General features: G+C 31.0%; 1 protein-coding gene and 1 long non-coding RNA gene across 3 annotated transcripts in view; one reads left to right on the top strand and one right to left on the bottom strand.

Annotated features, from left to right (window-relative positions):
* Positions 1-24,996, bottom strand: part of LOC118179777 (lysM and putative peptidoglycan-binding domain-containing protein 2-like) — a 56,901-nt gene that overhangs the window by 13,245 nt on the left and 18,660 nt on the right. The window contains exon 3 of the mRNA XM_035348937.2: positions 8,147-8,378. Within this exon, the coding sequence (XP_035204828.2) occupies positions 8,162-8,378 (217 nt within the window). The 3' untranslated portion in view covers positions 8,147-8,161. The remainder of the gene's footprint in view (positions 1-8,146; positions 8,379-24,996) is intronic.
* On the top strand, positions 9,685-13,626 carry LOC146998096 (uncharacterized). Of its 2 annotated transcripts, none has more exons than XR_015040282.1 (2): positions 9,685-9,848; positions 13,159-13,626. It is a non-coding gene; the product is annotated as an uncharacterized LOC146998096 (long non-coding RNA). The 2 variants fall into 2 exon arrangements; XR_015040281.1 differs by having other exon boundaries at positions 12,474-13,626.

Raw genomic sequence — 24,996 nt, 5'->3', positions numbered from 1 at the left:
ACTATATAATGTAAGAATATTTTGCAGATTAAAATAACTGATTTGTAAACATACAATTAATTTCCTTAGTTTTTTGAAAGATACTAGAATAATGAACTGTACAATAAAAGATACAAAACATTTGTGCTTTTTTTAAATCTGAAATCTTTTCAGCTATTTTAACATCTAATTTATTTATGTCTATTTCCTTTTCTTTAACTATTCTTCTAAGTTCATTTGCTTTGATAAACAAATCAATGTTCATGCTGGTCTCAGCTTCATCTGCTAAAGCATCTACTTCTTCATTAATATCTTTAATGTCCCTTTGAAGAAGTTTTTCTTCTGCTTCATATAATCAATTTCTTCCTCAATGATATTTCGTTTCCTCTTTGAATTTTCAGATTTAGTTAAAGATTTTTGTTCTTCTAAATACTGCATATATTTAGACCTTGCAGAAGCTGCTGCTGATCTCATTTCTTTATTAATTTCGATATTAAGAACACCTCCAGAAATCTTATGTAATCAAATACTATGAGTTGAAAAATGTATGATGAGTCACTTAAATTTTCAATTTCAATTGCTTTATTTACAGAGAAGCCCCTTTCCACAGAGGCCTGTCCATGTGACAAGATAAGAATCATTTTCACTATTTTCCATACTTTTGAATAGTGAAAATCATGAAAATAAGAAGTGAGAAATGTGTCAAGAGAAAGATTTTGAGGATCAAAAGTAGAAAATTCATGTAAATTTGTCTTAACTACTTTGTCTAGAAACTCTCCAAACTGCAGCAGAATTTCATCCCAATCATCTTGTAAAACACGTTTATTCTGCATTAATACCGTTAGAACTATTTTCATTTAGTTCTGGGCTTTTTCTGGACTTTTAACCATCAATCGCGGGTCTATACAAGATGCATTTCGAATAAGAGAATAATTTATTGGACATTTAGACATTAAGTGTTGTACTATTGTTAAGACACATTGTTGACCTTCTTGTTTCAATGCAAAACTGTCAGCTTGTGAAATGTCCTTCTTGCAGCATTTATCATTCATTAACTGCTCAGCAATGAGTCCCAAATAAACTTTACTTTTATCATTATAACAATTTGGATCATTAAAATTAAATTTATAAAGATTTTCTGCTTTAGTTATTTTTGAATATTCTAGTTTCAAAATTTTAAAGTGCTGAAGGCAATCATTTACAAGTTTTAAGATATTTTCAGCAAAAAAGGGAATAAGTGGTTTATCACTTTGATAACATTCAAGGAAAGGCAATGATATTTTCGACAGAGAGAGAAAAAAATTTAATTTTATAAGAAATGTTTTATCTTTAGTTGCCTCCAAAATATTTGAGAAGGATTTCGATGAATTTTTTTAAACTTCCCCATTTTAACTTCTTTAATGTACAGTAGCAAGTCATCCCATATTTCAATGGCTCTTTCAACTGCTGGGACATTTTGCAACCATTGGTAAAAACAGAACTTCACAGGTAGCTTTTTTAAGCCAGATATACTTAAAAAATCTTCACGTCTTGCAGGTGAATCTTTAAAAATCCAACATAAGGAGGATAAGAAATGATGGAATGTCCCAGCCAGTGGATGACATCCTATGCTTGAAAGCATTGTTAAGAATGTGTAAACCACATGTCCCTAATGTCAAGCATTGAATGTTATATTCCTTTGTCAAGTCCTGTTGCAATAAATCATAAAATTTCCAGTTTACTGCAGGACTATCCATCGATATTTGTAAGAGTTTTGACAAGTCTAGTTTTTCAACACATTCATAACATTTGGATAAAATAATTTCACTTGTTGCATGCCCTATAAATGCAGAAGTAAGGTACTGAGTTCTGACCTTATTTTCGTGATGCCAGTACCTCACATAAATATCTAGTTGCTTCTTTTGATTTGTCAGATTAAGAGTCATCAAATAGTAATGTAAAAAACTCAGCATTTTTACAATGCTTTAGTAACAAAGTTTTAAAATAAGGGCCAAGACCAAAATAACAGATATAAGCACATTTCTTTTCACCACATGAAAACTATTTTGCAATGGAACTATCCGAGAACATTTTAGTGAATAACGGCCCAATATCATCGCACAATTTAAAAGAATAGTGGCTTTTGATGCACTTAAAAGCCCACAATATTTCTGCATCTGTAACTTCAGATTTGAAAAGAAAAGAATTGATTTTATTATTTTCTACACTTATTGATGTTGAATTAGCAGTTACATCTTTTCCTAAAGTAGGTGGTTCTTCTAACTTCATGATACTGTTAGAAGAAACTCTGCAGTTGAGAAGGAAAGATGTTTTGCAGCTAAAAGGGGCATTACATGCAAGGCATTAGTAAAATTAAGTATCGCATATATATGTATATAATGTGTGTATATATATATATAATAAGAAATGTATACTGAAAATATACATTTTTTACTATATATATATATATATATATATACAGTACATATATATATATATATACAGTACAAATTCCAAGATCTGGACATCCAATATCTGGAATGATCTAAAATCCGGACCTCAAAGCCACCACCAACCAATTTTTTAGGGCTCTTTTGGAGGGAAGGGGTATGCTTTACGCATGCGCATTAGATTTTTTTCCTCATCATAAAAAAACATGCCGGAAATCCCGATTCTTAATCTCAGTTTGGCACTAAATAAAATATCTCATCATTGAAGAAATAATTATAATTATTTTAGCATAAATTTGTGTGATTAGTAACTTGACTCCATAGCTGCATATCTGCTTGGCATAATCTCATACCGAAACATTTATTAATTTTACAGCAACTAATATTTTATATCCTTGATGCCGAAATCGCGAATCATTATTTATTGTATTTTGCTTTCATCACCACATGTTTATCAACGGATGACATCTTGAGTGATGACTCATGCAGCGACGCCAAATAACAGAATATTTATCCGATTACAGATTTAAGTTTAATGCGCTAAAATGTTGACAAGGGGAGATTTAACAGAAATTTCTTTCCTTATGCTAAAAATAGATTTTGTTAATGATACTCATAGGACAAACGATTATATTTAGTGCTATTTGACTCAAGAATAACTGATTTGTTATTCACACAAAGCCAGAACCAGCGCCAGAGCTCGCATGGCCGCACCAGGCAGCAGAATTTAGAGAAGTTAAACAGAAGTTTTTCATTGCGATGACAATGCCCCAATCATCAATCAATTAACGGAGGGTGAAATCTGTAGTATGGTTCTAAATCCAAAAAATACAGCTACCGACAGTGAAGAAAGTAACAGAGAGGTTAATGAACGAGAAAAAATTTTGATTGACAAGTTATTCGGAATTCTCGACACAGCAATTACAGGACTTAACAATGGAACTTAATAACTCAACAAGAAATTATATATCTATAGTATTAGTCTAAAGTATCAGCAGAGAAAACAAATTAAACACCTCACATTGAAAGAAATGTTTAATAAAGTAAACATATAAATATTAAGCTCTTTTCTTTTGTAAATTTTGATACCCTTTAAATCATAAATGCTTCATTATTTCATAAATCACGATTTCATATTTTCAATTTTATAATTTCTATGTGCCATCTTACTAGATTTAAAATGATCTAATATCCGTAAAAATCTCGAATCTGGGATCGCAGAAGTCCCGACCTTGGACTTTGTACTGTATAAATATATATATATATAATACGGAATGTATATTTTCAGTTAAACTTCTACCCAATAACTTTAGTAATTCTTGAAAGTTAATTTTGCGTCCGTCTAGTTAATTCAGGAAAATTAGTTTCAGTTAGTTGTTTTCAGCTTTAAAAATATTAAATTTTTTTTAATTAGTTAGTTGTTTTCAACTAATAATTGCATCGCCATTAGCAAAAATAATGCATTACTATCAACAGCATAGGATTAAATCAAATACTTAATTGTCTATTGAAGCTTCAAAATGTATTTCCAAACTTCACTTTTTCTCGGCTAGCGTTACTGAATTTGCCTTTGGCGACCTAAAATCGAAATGGAGCCAACAGATTTCCCGCGAAATCGATAAAAGACCCTCTGCAGAAATAAACTCATAATCCCGATATCCCATACATATAGTATGCGCAAAAGAGAATAAACTCCGTAGAAGGTGATAAAAAATTAATTTATGGCTTAATTGAAACAAACACAGAAATTAAGTGAATAGCCAATCAGACACCGATACTTTCGTTCGGGTAGCTAATTTTTTTTTTTTTTTTTTTTTTTTATTGTTTGCAACGCAAATCCGCCAACAGATTGGTTAAGAGCCGTGCAATTTTAATTCCATATTCACGAGAAATCGCAATTCACACATAGAATGGCAATCATTAGAAATGATAATGTCAAATGAGCAAAATTAAGGACCGCTTATTAATTTTGGCCAAAATTAAGGACTTTTAAGGACCAAAAATCATTTTTGAAAAAATTAAGGACTTTTAAGGACCGTACAAACCCTGAAGAAACAAAGGAACCTGAAATATGAACTGGTACTCGTTCTGGTATCAAATGGACTTCTTCTAAGAAGTTTACCCTAAAAATTCGTGATTTTGCTTACATAAAATATTAAAGCAATTTATGTCATTAGCAACTTCCCTATAACACATTTGTTTTGGAATGTTTACAAAAGAAAATTCCATATATTTACGAAAGGCAGATTAGATACATTAGATTTTAAATAAAATTAAGCTTGTTAATTTTGCTTCTAATTAATCATTTTTCTATGATTCTTAATAGCAAGCAGTTGCATCACGCATTCTAATCTCTAACTATTACTAACAATGCACTGATTTACAAATATCAAAATGCAACACTATACTAATTTTATTATTTAGTCAGCTAGTTTCCCTCAACTTCATTATCATTAATGTAATCTTTTAGGGAAAAATTAAGTTATTCTACAAACAACAACAAGAAATTTATTATAATTCTTTCAAACTAAATTAAGTATTTAATTGGATAGTTTTGCTCAAATTTGTTATCATTAGATAATCTTTTAGAAAAAAGAACATATGATATCCTACACCTTTTAAACGTTTTCCGTTATGCGAATGACATGCATTTTAGCAATATTATTGTAATAATATTTGTTTAATAATTCTTGCTTACACATGCACATAATCCCCACATGGTGCTATCTTCAGCACTCCACATGTGTTTGGTTTCTCTTTCCAGGGGCCAAAAAGTGTGGTAGGCGCTTAACAGAAAAATGCCAAACTTTCAGTATAGCAGCATTTTCAGTATTAATCCCCAACGTTAGTTGCCTCAAACTAACAATAAAAAAAATTTTTTTTTTTTTTTTAGTTTGACAGAGAACCTGCAAGCAATTTAGAGAACTTATTAACATTCTTGGAAAGATAAGATAAATTTTCAGGTCTAGGCTTTATAATTTTAAAAATCTATACCTTAGGGTTCTGTTGAAAATTGTTGCATTTAATTTTAGTGCTTAAGATTTTTAAAAACAAAACTTACTTTATATGATGAAAATTAATGTGGAGCAATAACAAGCCATAGTAAAATTTTTTGCATTGTCCCAACTTCTCTGGCCATAATTTGAGTCGCACGAGATAAATCGCAAGAAAGGGGAAAAACCCAGCTAGATCAGTCTATTTCTTATAAGCTCCAAATATTCACTAGACCTTGCCCCCCTCAGTTTTCATGCCCTCAGGTCAATTCAAAATTCTCTGAATGACCTGGAGTTCACTTCTGTGGAGACTGTTAAAAAGGATCTTGATAACTTCTTTATGAATAAATCTAATGACTTATTTAAAAAAGAAATTTTGCAGCTGCTGAAGAGATGGCAAAAAGTCATAAAACTATATACAGTCAAAAGTCGTTAATCCGGACTCGTCGGGACTTCGGCGATTCCAGATTATCGATTTTTCCGGATTATAGATCATCAGTTTAAATCTCGTAAGATGGCATGAAGAAATTCTAAAATTAAAAATATGAAACCGTAATTTCTGAAATAAAGAACAATTATGATCTAAAGGGTATCAAAATTTACAAAAAAAAAAAAAAAAAAAGCTTAATATTTATTTGTTTACTTTATTAAACATTTATTTCAATGTAAGTTGTTTAAGTTGCTTCGTTTTATGTGATAATACTTTCTCTTTAATTCTATAAACAGACATAATTTCTTCTTCAGTTACAAAGTTCCGCTGTTCAAGTCCCGTAATTGCTAGGCCGAGAATACCGGCTAACTTGTCAATCGAAATTTTTTCATTTTCACTAACCTCTCTGTCACCTTCTTCATGTCTTTTCCCACTTTTTGCAGCAATTCCACTTTTTGTTTGATGGACATCGAAACATACTTTCGTTTTGTAGATCTTTTGGGAGCTCCAGCATCGGAAATTCTATTTGACATAATCGAAAGTTCAAGTTTACTTTTATAAAATTGCTCTTACAGTCTGAAAAAAGTAATTAGCCGGATCCAGTTCGAAGATTAAGGAACAACGCAATCGTCAACATTCACTGAAATAGATAATTAGATAATTTTAGCTTATACGTACGTTATACATTAAACGCGCACGCGAAAACGTATTCTGCACTTGCGCACACGCAGTCGTAAAGGTCTTACACGCACGCGTAAACGCCTATGCGCATGTGTCAACGCGGTGCATGCGCAGAAAGTTTTTAGCTTTGAGGTCCGGATTATTTGTGTCCGAATTAACGACTTTTGACTGTATTGCTTATGATTCAATGAATTTTTTTTTATGTTTTTGTACTACTTCATTTGTATTTATCATGAAAAAAAAAAAAAAAAAAAAACACAGAACCTTCTAGATGAACCAATAGTTTTAGGTGAACAGGTATATATTTTTGAAAATACTGACAGCTCAAAGTTGAAAATCCTTGCTTCTGAGCAGTTAAATGCCAAACCAGGAAAAACAGTATCAGGTTATTATGCTATCACTTCATAACTCATGATGGCAAAATACACTCTTATAATACTACTTGTTAAGTTAAAACTCACCTTTCAGAATGCTGAATTGTTATTGTGGCTTAATTTTCTAAAGGACCCTTCCTTTTACCATTGATCGACAATTAATAATACATAAATACAAGGGTTATAACATTTTTAATCTGCAACCGAACATTAATACAGGATAGTGGTTAGTGTCTCTAAATGCCATAACAAAAAGCCATAGTTCAAATCCCAAAGAAGGTGTTGATTTTTCCGATAATAATCCTATGTGCTGTATCTGACTTCGAATCTAAAATTTTCTGAAGAACACAAAAACCTTGTCTAAAACTTAAAGGTTTATTTAACTGGAACTTCAACACTGATGAAAACTTAACATCGCAAACAAAAACTTAACATCTTGGGTGGAAAACTTCAAAGTGCTTTAAAGTAACAGCTATGCCGGCACGGTGAAGAACACTTTCCTTTAAAAGACAGAATCCATCTAGCCCTTTCGGCATATATCTCCATTTCGCTGAATTCAGACATCCGCTCCTACGTGTTTTGGACTTAAACGGCCAGGCTGGAACTGGAATAGGACTGGATCAGGACCGGAACTGGACTGGAACAAGACGAGAACCGGAACAGGACTGGATCCGCAACAAGACGGGAACCGGAACAGGGCGGGAACCGGAATCTCTCATCCCCTGGCAGGTCTATTCTGGCTCAAACTAAAAGGAACTGCGGTGCCACTAAGGAAAGCACCTCCTTTTATTGCCGGTGGTTGCCGTTACTACAGGCGACTTATGCAAATATTTAACAAAGGCATGGATGTTTGTAAGCAAATCGTGTTCATGTGGAAAAGGTGCACTCAAAATTCATGGCAAGCTAAAATCTTCTTGAGAGAACTGGGGAGTTATCCCTCAGAATTCTATCTGGGGTGAAAAATTTAGCAGTTAGCAAGACCTGATGATAATCTAATATATCTACTTGGATGCACTACGGCAGCCTTGCTTTAACTTATACAGCCCATTAATCACCAAGACTATTTGGCTTTGTTATTAATAAACTATAAACCACTAGGAAGGTTTTAAATTATTTAACAGAATGAGGTAAAACATGTCAAATGATATATATTAATAAATATATATATATAACGAAAGATGTGCCATTTAAAAAAGCTAATTTTATAGATGCTGAGATGGGAGAGAAATTTTAAAAAACAAAATTAATTAGAATACTTACCTTACAATACCTTAGTTATAACTCAAATATTTCATCTTGTTGCTTTTCTAATTTTTTCAAGGAAGACCTAACTTTGCGTCCCTTGGTCATAACCACTGCCTGAGGCGTTAAGGATGGATCAACATTGAGATTACTGAGAGATGAAGAGCCAGTTAAACTATTTCTCTTATACTGATAACTCAAGCGAGATGAGAATCCATCTCTAGAGTTGTGAAGATCATCTTCTGAATACCTTAATAAATAAAATAGTAAATATTAAAAATTTTTATTTATGAACTATGTTTAAAGCATGCACATATATGATTGTTTATTTAAATTATTTAACAGAACAGAAAAATTATTAAATATTAAACTATTATTTAAATACATATAGAAAATTGAGTGCTCAGGTTACATAAAAAATATTCACAATCCATTTTACTTTGATGTCAACTACCACAATAAAAATATTTATTTACCTTAAATGATAATAATAACAAACAAACAAAAACTCTGCTCCAGTAAGTTTTCAATTTGAAATAAATAATGAGAATATCTATTTCTTCTTCACTTTACATTCATTATTTTTTGGTCAAATATACAGTAAAGTGCTTTGGTTTGCCAAAGATAACCCATGGAAGTGAATATTTTTTTCCTTAAACAAAATTATCTCTTACTGTACCTATCATTACAATGCGTATTAGATACACGATACAACATATATTTTATGTAAAGGGTTATTATTTTAATTAGAAATAATTCAGCAAAAGATTACTTTTTAATGTAATAACAATAATAACTTTTTTCAGTTTGCCAGAGAACTGGTCAGCAATTTGCAGAACTTTTTAATATTTTTGGAAAGAGAAGTTAAATATTCAGGTCTAGGTTTTGTAACTTTAAAAATCTACAACTTAGGGTTCTGTTGAAATGGAAACCAAAAAGCAAATGTTGCATTTTTAATTTTATTGCTTAAAATTTTACAAACATAACTTGCTTTATAAGATGAAAATTATAAGAAGAGAAATAAAAAGTCATAGTCATATTTTTTGAAGGTTTAAGTTTTGTTTTTTAAAGTTTCAAATCACAGTTTTTCTCCAACATATAAAAAGCTTTCAAACTGAATTGAGTTTTTCAGTGTCTTAAGTATTTTTAGACCTTCCCTTCTTTGATACTTTGTGAGTTTGCCATACACTTTTGGGTTACAAAATGAATGACAACATCAAAGTACTGAATAAAAGCTTTGATGTTGTCATTTCTACCACTAGCAAACACATAGTCATTGGTTTAATATGCTCCTCAATCACTTACTAGTAGTGTTTTGATGAGTTCACACTTAGTGCCTCAGTTTCCTTCCAACTATACCTAATTTATTTTGAAAAACTAACTGCATTATTTCAAATTTTCCAAATCAGTTTTCTGTTAAGGAGTGTTATAGCTCTTTATCTGTGTTATCTTTAGATTTTTCAAGTGTCAGTTTATTTATTTTCTCATAGTCTTGTTGGCATTATTCCAAGAAAACTCCGACCCTCCAATACCTATCCATGTTGTAAGAAGAAGTGGTTATGCTTGACCTTTATACACTGATAGTTGATCTTAGATCTTCAAGTAGTGCTTTTAAAGTTTCTAGTAGCCATTTTCAGAGCTTTGAAGGGAATGAACTAGAAGCCTGATATGAGGGAAGAGGGGCTTGGATTGATTTTAATAGAGATACCCTATAAAAGAGGTAATACTGCATTATATTAATTATATGTTATATTATATTTTAAAAGTTTATACAATATTCCATTTTGATATCTAATAATTGAAAATTCAACAGTGTATTTTATTAGAACAAAGCATGCAGCATGTAAATCTATTAAATATGTTTTTTCCATGACAGAGTGTGGTATTTTCTATTTCTTAAAACAGCATATTTTAATATTTATATTTCTGTGTTGTATTATCTTAAAATAATTTGAAAATGCAACATGATAGATGATATTTTAAAGACATTTTTGGCATATACATATTACGCATGTTAGTAGTTCTAACAAAATCAAGGATTTGGCAACTTATTTGATTTAATGAGTTTCTGAATTACACAGAGTTACTGTATTTCACCAAACATAAGATGGCTTCATAAGTAAAACAACTCTGCATTTGAAAACATAGTTTTAGGGTTTGCTTACTCCTTTGTAAGGCTTACTTACATATATGAATATCATATACTGAAAGTATGCTATAATATTTGAAGAAGGTGGCTGCAGATTTTATTTCTTCAAATATTAATTCTAAATATGTATTTCTAATTACAAGTTTTCTCAAAATAAAAATTTTTATGAAAGCAGTTTTGGCATTAGAAGTAGGAAAATTCCATGGATATAAAATCTGGCATTTTATCAAACAAAAATTAAGTGCAATTAGCCTTTATTATATTATGACAAAAAATATGACAATTATCTGCCTAAGAATGGATGCTTTTGCAGAGATCTAGTTCATATTCACACTATACATAAGAAAAACTATAAAAACCAATGCAGCCAACACAGGAATTGAACTACCATCATTCAACAGTTTATCCACTTGGCCACTTCTGTCCTCATTCAGTTAGTAAATTTAATTATGTTTCAGTAAGTTACAAGAGAAAAAAATTCGCAGAAATATTCTAGAACGGTTTATTGAGATCACTATTTAAGTACCTATTTGCAAAGTAAATTCAAATATTTTTTACTAAGATTTAGGGAGAATAACAAAATAAAAGTTGCTCTTCATGGCATTTACGATTTTGTGAATTGTTAAACATGAGTTGTTTTTACAAATGATTTCACAAAATTATTAATTATTAATACCTCCAAAAATTTTGTATCTAAAGGTATCAAATTTTAATATTTATTTTATTAAAACATAACAAATATTTTACTGATTACAGAGCTTCCCAACAGAGACCAAACAACCCTTCCAGTTCCAATGCTCAATTGTTTTCATAACATCCTTTACTCTATTTTCAGAAGTTTTATATTTTGAAGTGAATATTTAGTTTTAATACTTAAGAAAAGGAAACCCATAACAACTTTTTCTAGACAACCTGAATAAGGAAGATAATTAATTTGACTTGATACTATGATAAAATGCAAAATTAATGCTCTGCTTTTAAAATATAAAGATTACTTAAAGGTTGGACAGAGCTGAAAAGATTCATATTATTTCCAGAGGGTAGTTAAAAATCTGCATTATTTTGGGGCAAAAGCAATATTACTTCACGCAAAACTTACAAAGATTACATATCTAAAATCCATTCTCATTTTAATAGACAGCACCATCAGAGGCAAATTCTTATACTTGTCTTCCTCAACCACAAGTTTCTTGTAGATTGAAAGATTTAAAATAGTGGTTTGCTGAATTCATTGCATAATTTTATTTACTGTTATTTGCAAAGTTCTTAATCTAGTCAATAGCACAATTAGATAAAAAGATTTCAAATTCTGATTTCCTATCTTCTGGTGCTATTGCTTCATACAAGGAATTGCAGTCAAATGTTATAGAGTGCAAGGTTTATGGAATATGTGCTAGTTTATATTAGCTTAATTTCATTGAATATTTTTGACAGGCTTTCATCTTTTATACTTGGATTATCTGATGAATAGTAACAAGATAATTTATATTCCAAGATTAAAAAGACTGATAGACCTTATTGTTGTTCTAATTAACAATATGGTGGAAAGATTTAAAATTCTATTGCTATTATTATTTAATAAATAATAAATTTAATTAACAAATAACAGATAATAACTAATCAATAAGCAATAAATAAGTAATAAAAATCAATAAGCAATAAAAATTATAATTACAATAATAAATAAATATACTCAATAAATAATAATTTAATTAATAAATAATATTTAATTATTTAATAAACATTTACATTTCTGGTGGAATGAGAAACTTTATTTTGGACCCACCCAAATCTAAAAACCAAATTATATTACAGAAAGTGAAAAACTGAAATATAAAGTATTTTTGGAAAATAACTCCTTTAATCATGCTCAAATATCTACTTCTTATTTAGGATCCAAAATAATTTTGAATTTTTATTTTACCTTGTATACCAATAGATTGCAATATCAATTACAGATCGGATTGTTTAGGTACAGCTTATGTTGTGCTTAAAAAATGGTTTGTGGCCTTGCTTAGTTCAACCTTTAGGGATGACTGATATCTCTTAGCTCCCTTAAAACATCCCAAAGTAATGTTTTCACTCTCTATCTGAGTTGTAGGAATAAACTAAAGGTACAATTACTTTTCATGTCAAAAAAGTCATTAACACTGTTTTCCTTATTTTCTCAATTGCCTTGCACTTTCTCCTTTTCAGGAACCCACATGGCTTCATTCTGAAGCCTACTGCTTCATTTCAGTGCTGTTAACATTGACTTTGTAATGATGATATGGCTAAAATGCACAGACTACTTGACATACATTAGGTAAGAGGAACTCCCAGGAAGTATCTCCATCAGATGCACATGGGAAGGGCATGTAAATCAGGTTTAATTCAAGTACAGTTTCAGAATTTGGCTGGTACCATCCAATTAATTTTTAATTAGAGTAATCTACACAAAAATTGTTTTACAGTGCTCACTAATAACAAAAAATTCAGATTTATATTTCACTCATAAATTAAAAAGCTCATACACAAATACAGTTAGAAAAAATAAACAAAAGATCTGAATTCTTCAAAATTAGATCAAGATTAGAAAGAACAGTATTCTGGCTTTAAAAAAAAAAAAATCTCTGCTAAACATTCAGCATTTACAACTCTAAAAATATTTAAAGCTCACCAATGAAAATAAAGATACATAGATGGATTCAAAAAAAAAAAAAAAAAAAAAGTTTCAAGTATTACCATTTGAAAAGTAATTATTGTGGAGTGAATACTTTATTCCCTGATTAGTAGATGCTACTAGTTACCTAGCAGCGGTTATGTGGGTACATAGAATAAGTCCAAAGATGTGTCAGAGCGATTGAAATGGCTAGACATTTAAAAACGTATTCTCACTTAGGCGTGCGAGCCATTACTGCTGATCACCATTGTGCCATTTAGACAAGGTTACATGAAGCCATCTGATGCAAGGACCCTGGCATGTTGAATGATGGTGTAATCCTCCTGCAATGACAATGCCCAGTTCCATACTGCTTGTCCAACTCAACAATTGCTGCAAAAGTTTACGTAGGAAATCTGGAGTCACCCCCCCATATAACCCAGTGACTATTTTCTTTTTTCTGAAATTGAAGGATCATTTATATGACATGAAGTTCTTTTCAGACAGTAGTGTGAAAACAGCCATTGTGAACTGGCTCAATGGGCAGAGACGTGATTTCTCCAAAGCCGGGTTAAACAAGTTGGTCCTGCATGCAGATAAATGCCTAAATAGATTTGGTGATTATGTGGAAAAATGATAGGCAAGTATTCTTCTTACTTCCCTTTTGTATTTTCTGTATGTTATTAATAAATAATTTTTCATTACTCATTTAACTTTTTTTTTTTAGATCCACCCTAGTATTATATTACACATACACCACAGGAAGAGTACAGAAAATGAAACACAGATATGCTATTAAATAGCACAACCTCAAAATATTTTCTGTCCAGTATTCTAGATAACCATATTCAAAACTTACTCTTAATCTTTCAAAAATAGCAACATTCATTGATTGTATAAATTATAATTAATGCTTTCTAAACTGCACCAGTTATCAGATAAAAGTACAGACCTGAATATATATATATATATTTTAACTAAAATGCATTTTATAAGATATCATAAAGTAACACTAAGATAATTTGTGTTAAAAAAGAAAATACATTTATTTAGTTTACCTCAAGATAAGAACTAAATTATCCTATTTGAGGAATACCTTCAATACATCAGTTAGAATTTTACCTCAAGATAAGAACTAAATTATCCTATTTGAGGAATACCTTCAATACATCAGTTAGAATAATTAAGACTCAAGGTCTGAATAATTCTTCTCGAGAAATATCTTCAATATATCAAGCTAACATACACTCACTGCCATAAAAATTTGCGCACCAAGAAATAATTGTGGGATCGTAATGAACCTTGGCATGAAGGTACATGTCGGGTAGATATGCAAGTGATTAGAAATGCAGCATGATTGCGCACTGCGTAATGCCACTAGAAGGTGCTTAACTTTGTTCTTCTTGGAGTATAAAACAGGTAAGCAGAGCTTGTTTGAATGTACTTAATGGTTTGCTAAGAAAACACTGAGGTACACATGCCGTTACATCGCCATCGAAGTCAATATCAGCAGCTGTCAGAGTTTGAGCGGGGAAGAATCATCAGGATGATGGAAGCTGGGTGGTGAGCTTAGCGAGTAGCTCGTCAGGTAGGTCATTCTGATTTTACTGTGAGGAGGTGTCATTTATACGGCGACCAAGCTTAGGGTGCCCTATTGGCTGCTATCGAAACACAAGCAGCAGCTTCATTACGGGCCCGTGTCTTTCTGAACCATCGCAAGGTGTCTGGTTGAAGGACACCTGGTATCGCGGAACCCATTAGGTGTGCTGCCAATGACATGCACCCACTGACGCCTCCTTTGGAGTAGTGTCGTGCACAAGATTGGACTTTAATGGAATGGAATCAGGTCATCTTCAGTGATTACAATCGTGTTTGTGTGTGGAGGCCCCATGGTGAATGCTTCAGTCCTGCCTTCGCTTTACGACGACATACCATTCCCACAGTTGGTGTGATGGTATGGCGTGCCATTGCTTACGATACATGGTCATCTCTAACATTGATCCATGGCACAATGACAGGCCGGTGGTATGCCCATGATATCCTTCAGCCACATCTGCATCTGTTGCTACATATGGTAGGGCTTCGAAGACCAACCAGACAATGCTCAGCCACACACACAGCATGGATCTCCCAAGACTGCCTCCACCACATTAACACCCTTACCTGGCCTGCTTGATTCCCAGATTTGTCACCTATAAAGCATATCTGGGATAATTTGGGACAGCAAGTTGGACAGCCTATGAGACTGGCCAAACTAGAGGCGCGTTTACAGCAACTGTGGAACGAGATGTCTCGCACCATACGGAACTTGTATGCCTCAATGCCTGCTCGTATTGCATCGTGTGCTAGAGGTGGTTGAACAGAGTACTAAAATTTCCATTCATGTGTAATTTTTCTACAATAAATGATCCTCTTTTCTTTGATTTTCTAATCACTTATATCAAAGTAGTATTTACATATGTAAAATTTTGTTTCATTCTGAAAACTCTTTCTTGATGTGCAAATTTTTATGGCAAAGCATGTATAAGAGATGTCATCTTATCTGCATGCCTTCTTCTCTCATAAAAGATACTGAAAATTTAGGTATATAATTATAAGATGTGATACTGACACCTATATGTGAGACCATCTTTAATTTGCGCAAATACAGTATACATACTACTGTTTATAAGGAGTTCCGTGAAATAGACATGATTTTAAGCATTTATCATTAACTATTGTGATGCACTCTATTCCAGTACTTAAAACTTAACTTTAACAATTTTTTAATGTTATTTTTAATTACGTGTAAAGAATTTAGCCATTTATGGTCTCTTTAAATCCCATAAGTAACTCTTCATTCATATCATACTTAATGCCAAACATACTTTGTTGCCAGAAGGCATGTAACCAAATAAATTATTTTAAAAAAGGCTTTCAGGAATTTTTCTTTTTAGGAAACCCAATGGATACAGATTTGTTTACAGTTTCTGTCAGTGTTTTCACCCTACTGCAGCTTAAAAGCTACAGCTCAATATATTTACATGTGGGGGGGGGGGGAAATCAAAGCTCAAATTAGATCAAGAGTCAATGTAAAAGAAATTTTATCTAATGATATTCTAATTAATGCATGCTATATTTAGATCATTCCACAGAATGCAAATTCCACTGAATGAAAAAAAAAAAAAATTAGCAATTTGTCCTTTAGCAGCTATAGGAGCAAACTAATATTTGCTTCAGTGACACTGTACAGTACTCTTATTTATATGTACATTTTTTTGGGAGGTCAGGAGGGATTATTTGATTTGAGTTCTATCCATAGATAATTTTTAATTGATTTCATACACTATGAATTTCTTTAGCTTGAAGTAAATTCATTATTACCAGGCTATTAACAATTTTATTACTCACTTTAATTTATAAGAAAATTTACAATGCAGTTTATTCAAAGTAATTTACACTTTGAAAATATAGTGAAATTAATATTTACAATACATTTCAAAACGTGCAGGCAACTGCTAAAATGATTGTATAAGTACTGTCAATAAGGAAAATGGGTTACTGTAAAATTTTTTAAACCAATAAAAAATATTAAACCATGTCTCAGAAGTAAATATACAATTATCTGAATCACATGTGATTTATTATTTGGTAAAGTAAGTTAAAAATACTTACCAAAGCTAAAATGTAGTAAGTACAGCACTTGTTAAGGAACAAATAAAACACATATTTATGTGAAAATGCTAAAAATATTTAAGAGTCTCAATTTCAAGATTTGTACCAGATGTTAAAAATCTATGAGCATGATTCTCAGTGATATTTATCATTATTTTCCTTCCTGTTAAATTAATATTTAATGCAACCATCTCTGAAGATACAAAAATTTATTATGACCACATTAACAGTATGATTATCTTTTAAAATATGTAAATATGATCCATAATTGATTGTTAAAGTTGACGGCACACCATTGGAGTTACCTTTGCTTCTTGAATCGAACTTTGAAAATAATAAATAAAATTATTTTAGCTAATGCATAATCATTAATAATTAGGAATGCAACTATAAATTAAGGATTATAGTAACACTTCTAATCATTACTGAAATTGCTTTGTGAATTAAGTCTTTGTGAATTAAAAGATAATATATAATTATGAAATTACTTAACCACTAAAGTTATTTTAGAGGATATTTTACCAACTATTATATTTTAAGCAGGATATAGTATTAAAAAATTAATACAGCATATAGTTTAAATCATATAGTTCATTAACAACTTCAATTAAGAGACAGATATTCTTTACTACCTTTAATTATTAAAAAACTAATTAGCTTCTAGATTGATTTTAATACTTAAGAATGCCACATGGTCTAGATAAGAGTCATAAGATTTTAAAGTAAAACCTTAAAACACAGAATACAGAACACATTTTACTTCCTAATTTAAAGACCTTAGTACTAATTAAAACATAGGATTTTAAGATTAGCAACATCCATAGCTTAGTTTTTCTACTTCTCCCATCATGTTGCATTACACTAGACTAACAAGGCATTTTATCTTTTTATAAAGTGCCACATAGGAAAAGATTTTAACTTATCAAATATTAACTTTGACAAAAGGAGAGTTCACAGCAGTTTTGCCATTTGATACGGAATAAGATTTTAAATTTTTCTTTCAAATTTAAATCAAATATTAATTAGAACACTAAGAAATTTAAATTAGATATTACATTTAATTTTATGCAGTTACATTTGCAATATTACACTTTACATTTTTTTAAATGCAATATTAATATCTTGTTTGAACTTTATTTTTAATAACATCTCTAATATAGTTTATAAGACATTTAATTCACATAATTTTAAGTTATGTTGAACTGAGGACTTTTGTAAATATTTATGCCATTAAAGTAATTCAGAAAAGATGTTAAAAATGTCACATTAAATAATTCAGGACAAAATAGCAGTCAAAAGCTACCTAATAATCAATTCTTCTAATTTCATTTCAAACAACTACACTCATGTCCATAAATTAAGGATAATTCGGAGTCATGCGGAAATCGAGCTCTAAAATAAATATATCACCTGTAAAATCACTACACACATCTTCAAGAATCATATGCAAATTTCAGGAAGTAACCAGATGACACCGATGGTACGTCACAATGATGAGAGTGTAAGACAGTGATATATAAGGAATACAGGCAAAGAAGTAAAATTGTTCGCAGGCGCTTTCTTTATAAGCATTTCAGTGCAATAACTGAATAGTTATGACACAAAGGACGCATTTGGATGATTTTTTACGTGGTAGAATTATCGGCCGTCTGGAATGTGGGCGTACCCAACTGGAAGTATCCGACGAACTTGGAATTGCCCAGAGTGTCATCTCCAGGCTTTGGCAACGATTCCAAGATGCTGGTAATGTGAGTAGACGTTACAGCACAGGTCGCCCCAGAGTTACAACGCCGAATGAGGAAGAATTTGGCAGTTACTGCCAAAAGAAACAGATGGAGCACAGCCTCAGACCTGTCTCTTCAGCTCTCTTTAGCCACTGGTATGACAATTTCAAGGCAGACCGCGTACAGACGCTTAGGACAGATTGGTCTATATGCTCGTAGACATGTCAGATGCGTTCCACTTACTGCAACTCACTGTCGCCTGCGGTTAGCTTGAAGTAGAGAGCATGCATTGTGGACACCGCAACAGTGGGCTTGTGTGATGTTTTCTGACGAGTCCAGGTTTAGCTTGCAGTCTGATTCTCACCCGACTTTCATATATGGAGAGCTCCAGCTACCCGTTACCACCAAAAAAACATCATTGAACGACACTGTTACGGTGGTGCACGAGTGCTCGTTTTGGGTGGAATTATTCTGGGTTCCAGAACTGACCTGCATGTTCAAATTGGAACCATGACAAGCCAAATCTATTGGGACGTCATTCTGGAACAACATGTACGTTTGTTTCGGGGTGCCATGGGCACACAATTTGTGTTTATGGATGACAACGCCCGTCCTCACTGTGCAAACATCGTAAGCGAATACCTTCAATCGGAGGATATCACCCGTACGGACTGGCCAGCATTCTCACTAGACGTGAATCCAGTAGAGCACGTGTGGGACATGCTTGGCTGACGAGTTGCAGCCCGTCAACCTCCTCCTACATGTCTACTGGAACTTCGGAGAGCATTGCTTTTTGACTGGTGTAATATCCTCCAAGATCAGATCGATAATTTGATACTCAGCATGCCTAGGCGTTATACGGACTGTATTGCATCGTCTGGGAGACATACAATGTATTAACAATCATACCAACTATGTTAATATTGGTTTTTTGTATTTTTTTGTTAATATTTTTTTTTTTTTTTTTTTTGTAATTTGCTCCAGGGAGAAAAAATCGCTAATTTTTTTAATAATATCAAACATATAGCATCTTTTTTTGCTCTTTACCTTTTGTTTAATAAATAAGCTTTACAAAGAAGTCAAATTTGTTTTGCTTCTAACTCTTGATTTGCCTAATTTTACATTATCCTTAATTTATGGACATGAATGTATTTAAAAAAAAAAAAAAAAAAAATTGTAAAGATTTTTAGTTAAAATGTAATTTCATTTACATCAAAGCACTTTATTCAGTTATTATGGAATACACAAAACATATATGTACATGTACACAGTATTTTCATTTTTAAAAGCTATATTTCTCATCAAAAGATCCTATTATTAGATACACTCACTTAGTATTATACTTGTCCTGCTGATCACCAGGTAAAAGCTAAAATTATCTGGGCATGTGTTCTAAAATTATCTGGGTATGTGTTCTAAAATTATCTGAGTATGTGTTCTAAAATTATCTGGGCATGTGTTAAGTTACTAAAACTGTTCTACAGTTTTTTTGAGCTCATGTTTCTGCAATAGCAACATGCAATTACAACACATATTTCACATGCACAGTCTTCCAGACACCGCCCCAAAACTTTTTGGTGTGTTCAAGATTAAGGGACAGTGAAGGCTATTTATATTCAACAAACTTACTACACTCTTAGAATCATTTAAAACTGAACCTGCTGATATGGAATATTACTTATTGAAAACTGTGTATCTTAGATGGTAATATAAAAACATAGCTGAGCAAATATTTAGAACAATATCTAGATAAAATAACATTTAGGAAGCATCTGTTTTGTTGAAAACAATGGAATAAACAAACAATGAAACTATTTCCTACATTATGACTGAAACACTGCAATCTATTACACTTGTATTTACAGGTCTGGCCAAATGCTTGGCCTACACAGATAACGTTAATATTTCTCAAAATTACTTTTTATGTCAATATGTCATAGCTTAAACTATTTTTTATAATATCCTCTACTTTTCACAACATAATTACTGTTACTGTATTACAAATTATATTTTATTCATATACAATTAATTTAGCATAATAAAAAAATCACTTTATTAAATGTTCAGGAGAAAACCCGTATAAATTATATATAACATTTCAATTTTTCACATAAAAATTATACATGCACACAATCATACAAAAATCTTAATAATACAGTATAATTACAACAATAGCAATATATTTTAAAATTTATTAACACAGCATTAAAGTTCAGTAATAATTAAATAATATAATAATAAGATTAAGCATAATATGTCCAAGAACTTCAGCATACAGTATTGAAGTTCTTGGACATATTATGCTTAATCTTATTATTATGTTACTAAATTATTATTTTCCTTTTCAAATCTTAAATATCCTGCTGCTAATGCCACCCAGAATAATAAATAATTCAAATGATATTAAACAGGCAGTACAGCTTATCATGAGACATTGCATTGTGCCATATTCCTCAGAAGAGTCATTTATTTAATGTAATAGAAATCCAAATTTGTCGACATGATTCAAAAGTCTTTTTTCCGGTTAATCATGACTATATGCACGTTGAAGATGCAACTTCTTAAGTCTATTTAAAGATATAAGACCACATTTCTGTATTGTAGTAATTGTGATTTCACAAATCAGTCATTAATTAATGTGTACAATGCAATAATTAAAAACGTAATCTTTATCATGATGTTTCCTGCTATATGCATGATTAATAAGTCCAACTTTTCTACAAAACATTATTAATTGCATAGTTACAGATACAAAATATTTAAATTTTTTAACCAGAAAACATAAAGTCTTAAGATACTGAACATTTTATTTTTTATGAACAATATTAAAAAAAAAAAAAACAGTTATGTAAATTATAACAAACTAACAAAAATGCAAGAGAAGGGCTATATCAAGCCTTTCTATCATAAACAAAATAACTTGCATTTACTTGTACAAACACATGCTGACTCATCTCACCTATTCTGTTGTTTTGACTTTTGTACAGCATCCCACTGTCAATACAAAAATCCTGTAGAGGAGCTCAGTGAGACGTATTCTCTTTAAGAAGGAATCTCAGAAGTGGAGGCTCATAGCAGTCAGACTGGTTGGTTTTTGTGCACGCCATCGTTATTTGAGATAAGATCAGAATGATATTACATGACAAACTAGTTCTCATTTACATTATACCCAAGAAAAACCACAAAAATTTATATACAGCAAGCCAATTTTTTTTAGAATTAAACATAATATAGTTCTGCAAATATATTATGGTTCTGGTTTGATTCACTTATAATTTCTTAGTAACCAAATTATATTAAATTTTTAAGCTATGTTTTTAATAATGAATCATAGTTACAGCATAAAAAAGCACACATAACCTACTGACAATAATAAAACAGTATCTGTCTTTTTAAATATATATACAGTAAGATAAAAAATATATAAATAAAAATTTTAACCTTAATTTTTGCAATAGTCTCTTAACCCTCTATTTTAATTTGGTTCCCCTTTCTGGCCTAAAAATATTAACAGTTTAAAATACTTTTAACAGAATCATTCCAAAATTAATCCATATTGCATAATTCTTGCAAAACACTTGAGATGTAGATACTTACATAATGGTTCAATGAATAAGGATTTTGAATTTTGGAACAAACTTTCATCTTAGACACTGCATTCCTGCTCATGATTGCTATCCTACACAAATGCTGCCATTTACTTCACTTTCATCAAATGTATCATCTTAATAATGTAGAAAAGGCACATGATAAAAAATCTGATGTGTACACCACATGACTTCCTTGTACAGAATATTAAATTATACGAATTTTTTTCTTGAATTTCATTTAAATTGATTGGATTGAATTAAATCTACTTCGTCGACAGCGCATAAACCACAATAGAATAAATGCACTCTTTAAAATTCACTATATTTGTTAACTTGCAAAACACTTGAGATGTAGATACTTACATAATGGTTCAATGAATAAGGATTTCGAATTTTGGAACAAACTTTCATCTTAGACACTGCATCCCTGCTCATGATTGCTATCCTACACAAATGCTGCCATTTACTTCTCTTTCATCAAATGTATCATCTTAATAATGTAGAAAAGGCACATGATAAAAAATCTGATGTGTACACCACATGACTTCCTTGTACGGAATATTAAATTATACGAATTTTTTTCTTGAATTTCATTTAAATTGATTGGATTGAATTAAATCTACTTCGTCGACAGCGCATAAACCACAATAGAATAAATGCACTCTTTAAAATTCACTATATTTGTTAACTATAACGACACTCTGAATGCACAAAATTTATATCATTTGAAGAATTATCGTTGCCACATGTTCGATTCAAATACTATAATAAAGCTAAAACGATGTATGAAAGAAATTAAGCAAACAAAACAGAAAAGAAACAGTTTTTCACAGACGATTTAGTATTTCTCATTCAATTAATTCAGTTCTAACTTCGTGACAAGGCAAAAATACATCAAAACTCAAAATATCTGCATTAAAATTACAGAGTAAATCTTAAACACTTATTTCCTCGAAAAAATTATAGAAAGGATTAAGCATGATTTAATACACAATAATAAATGAAGGCATTATTTTTGTGTTGCGAAGCTTAGTCTCTCTAGATTGGTAACAAATCTACAATTCTGCTGTTTCAAATGTAAACAAATATGTCCGCCATGTTATTTAAAACTTAACCGCACTTAAACAGCTTTTAAATTGTTGATAATTGTTCAAATATTACTTCCAGAATTACGAAAGGCATAAAAACCTTAACCGAAAGATAAAAACAACATAATTCAATCATTTTTAAAGTAAAAAATATACAATTTACAAACATATAAGAGTAAAGAAACTGAGATCACTGAGCCGGGTAACAGAGTGGATATATATATATTTATACATGTTTGGTGCGGCCGATTGCAACCAAAATACGAGGTGCATATCTACATGTTATAGCAGTCCTATATACAAAATTTCAACGTTCTGAGGCTATTTGTTTTTGAGTTATGCGAGATACGTATGTATGTATGTACGTAAGCATGTATGTACATACGTTCCTAGAGATGCCACAAAAAATTCTCTTCAAAATTAATTTTAAAGCAGTTTTATAATTTTTTTGGAGGAAAAGAGTCTTTTATTCTGTCCTTACGTACAGATATCACGCAAAAATTGCATTCGATAGCAGTCAAAATGGATATTTTTGTTGAAATATGTTGCCTGAAACTTTTCGCGATTACAATACTTCCTTTTTACTTCGTACAAGGAAGTAAAAATGTCCACGCAGATTGCACCCATTGTACTTTGGAATTCAAGTCAAGTTTTTCAAGAATTAATAGCTTTACATAGAATTCTGTTCCTACTTTTCAGGCATTATTATAAGCAATGTATTCAAGCTATTTCTATTAAATGCAGTAATAATATTTAGTCCATTTTACAGGCTTTTGTGTTTTATATAACTAGCACAATGAAATATGTCAACTTTGTTTGTTCAAAATTTGCCTTACTAACATCAATAAGTATTATTAAAAAGATTCTTTAGATAATAAGCACATTTTCTTTCCTGAAAAAAGTTTTACTTAATGATATCTAAGTATATCTGTATTATTTTCTGGAGCAAATTAGCAACAATAAATACTATTAAAAATGTTTTTTAGATAATAAGCACATTTTATTTCATGGGAAAAGATTTAGATAATACATGATATCTATGTGCTTATCTAGATTTAGATAATATATGATATCAAGGTGCATCTACATTATTTCCTGAAAACAGACAGGCTGATGGTATACAGATTTCATATTTTCCAATGTCTTGGTTTTAATAAATAGTGTTTTTAAAAGCATTTTAACAATACACATATTTATTTTATTTTATTAAAGTATATGAACAATATCTGTTAGATTGATATTTTTTTCCATTCAGAACTTTACTAGAAATATTTCTTCCTTGTAATAATGCATTATACTAATCATATGCATAAAAATTCTACACATCTTGTAAAAATTCAAACAAAATGTATAGCATATAATTTATCCCTAGATATCTTCTCATAACCTTTCAAAAATTTGGAGCAATCGAGGGGCCAATGAGACTACATAGTCTCTACTTTGAAATCCATACCGTAAATAAAATACACTATGGTGGAAAATTAAAAAAAAGAAGAAGAAAAATGAGAAGGAAAAAAAAAATATATACTTCTCTGCAAGTAGCAATCTAAAATTTTAAAAAACTGCAGTTTTTTCAGTAAAAAAAATAATGAACTTTAAGACCTTATTCAACTGGTATATGGAAAAAATTAGTACTTTTCCATTATACCCCATGTAAATAATGGATAAACATTGTAACTCATTAGTTTGTGGCAATAACATCGATAATAACAATCAATAAACATCGTAATTCATTATTTTGTGGTGACCATCTTTTTCTTTAGACAGCTTTTGAAATTCCTCGTTGTAAAGATGCTTCTGTTTGATTTCTCAAATAATGAAGCAGATTCTATACATTTTCAACAATGTGGAATTATCCCTTCAGAACGAAAATGTTCCAATCTGCACAGTATGATTTTATCTATCGAAGAAAACAGGGTAAGGTGGCGATGTCACAAGCGCAAGAGAGAAATTGGAATCAGGAAGGGAAATTGGTTCGAGAATTCTCCTCCCCCTTTGAAACGGCCATAAGATTTATTTATT

This window comes from Stegodyphus dumicola, chromosome 3, assembly GCF_044657685.1.
Source record: "Stegodyphus dumicola isolate Sdum_Otavi_A_Nest chromosome 3, ASM4465768v1".
NCBI classification, from domain to species: Eukaryota; Metazoa; Arthropoda; class Arachnida; order Araneae; family Eresidae; genus Stegodyphus; species Stegodyphus dumicola.
This window is presented reverse-complemented; position numbering and strand designations above follow the sequence as displayed.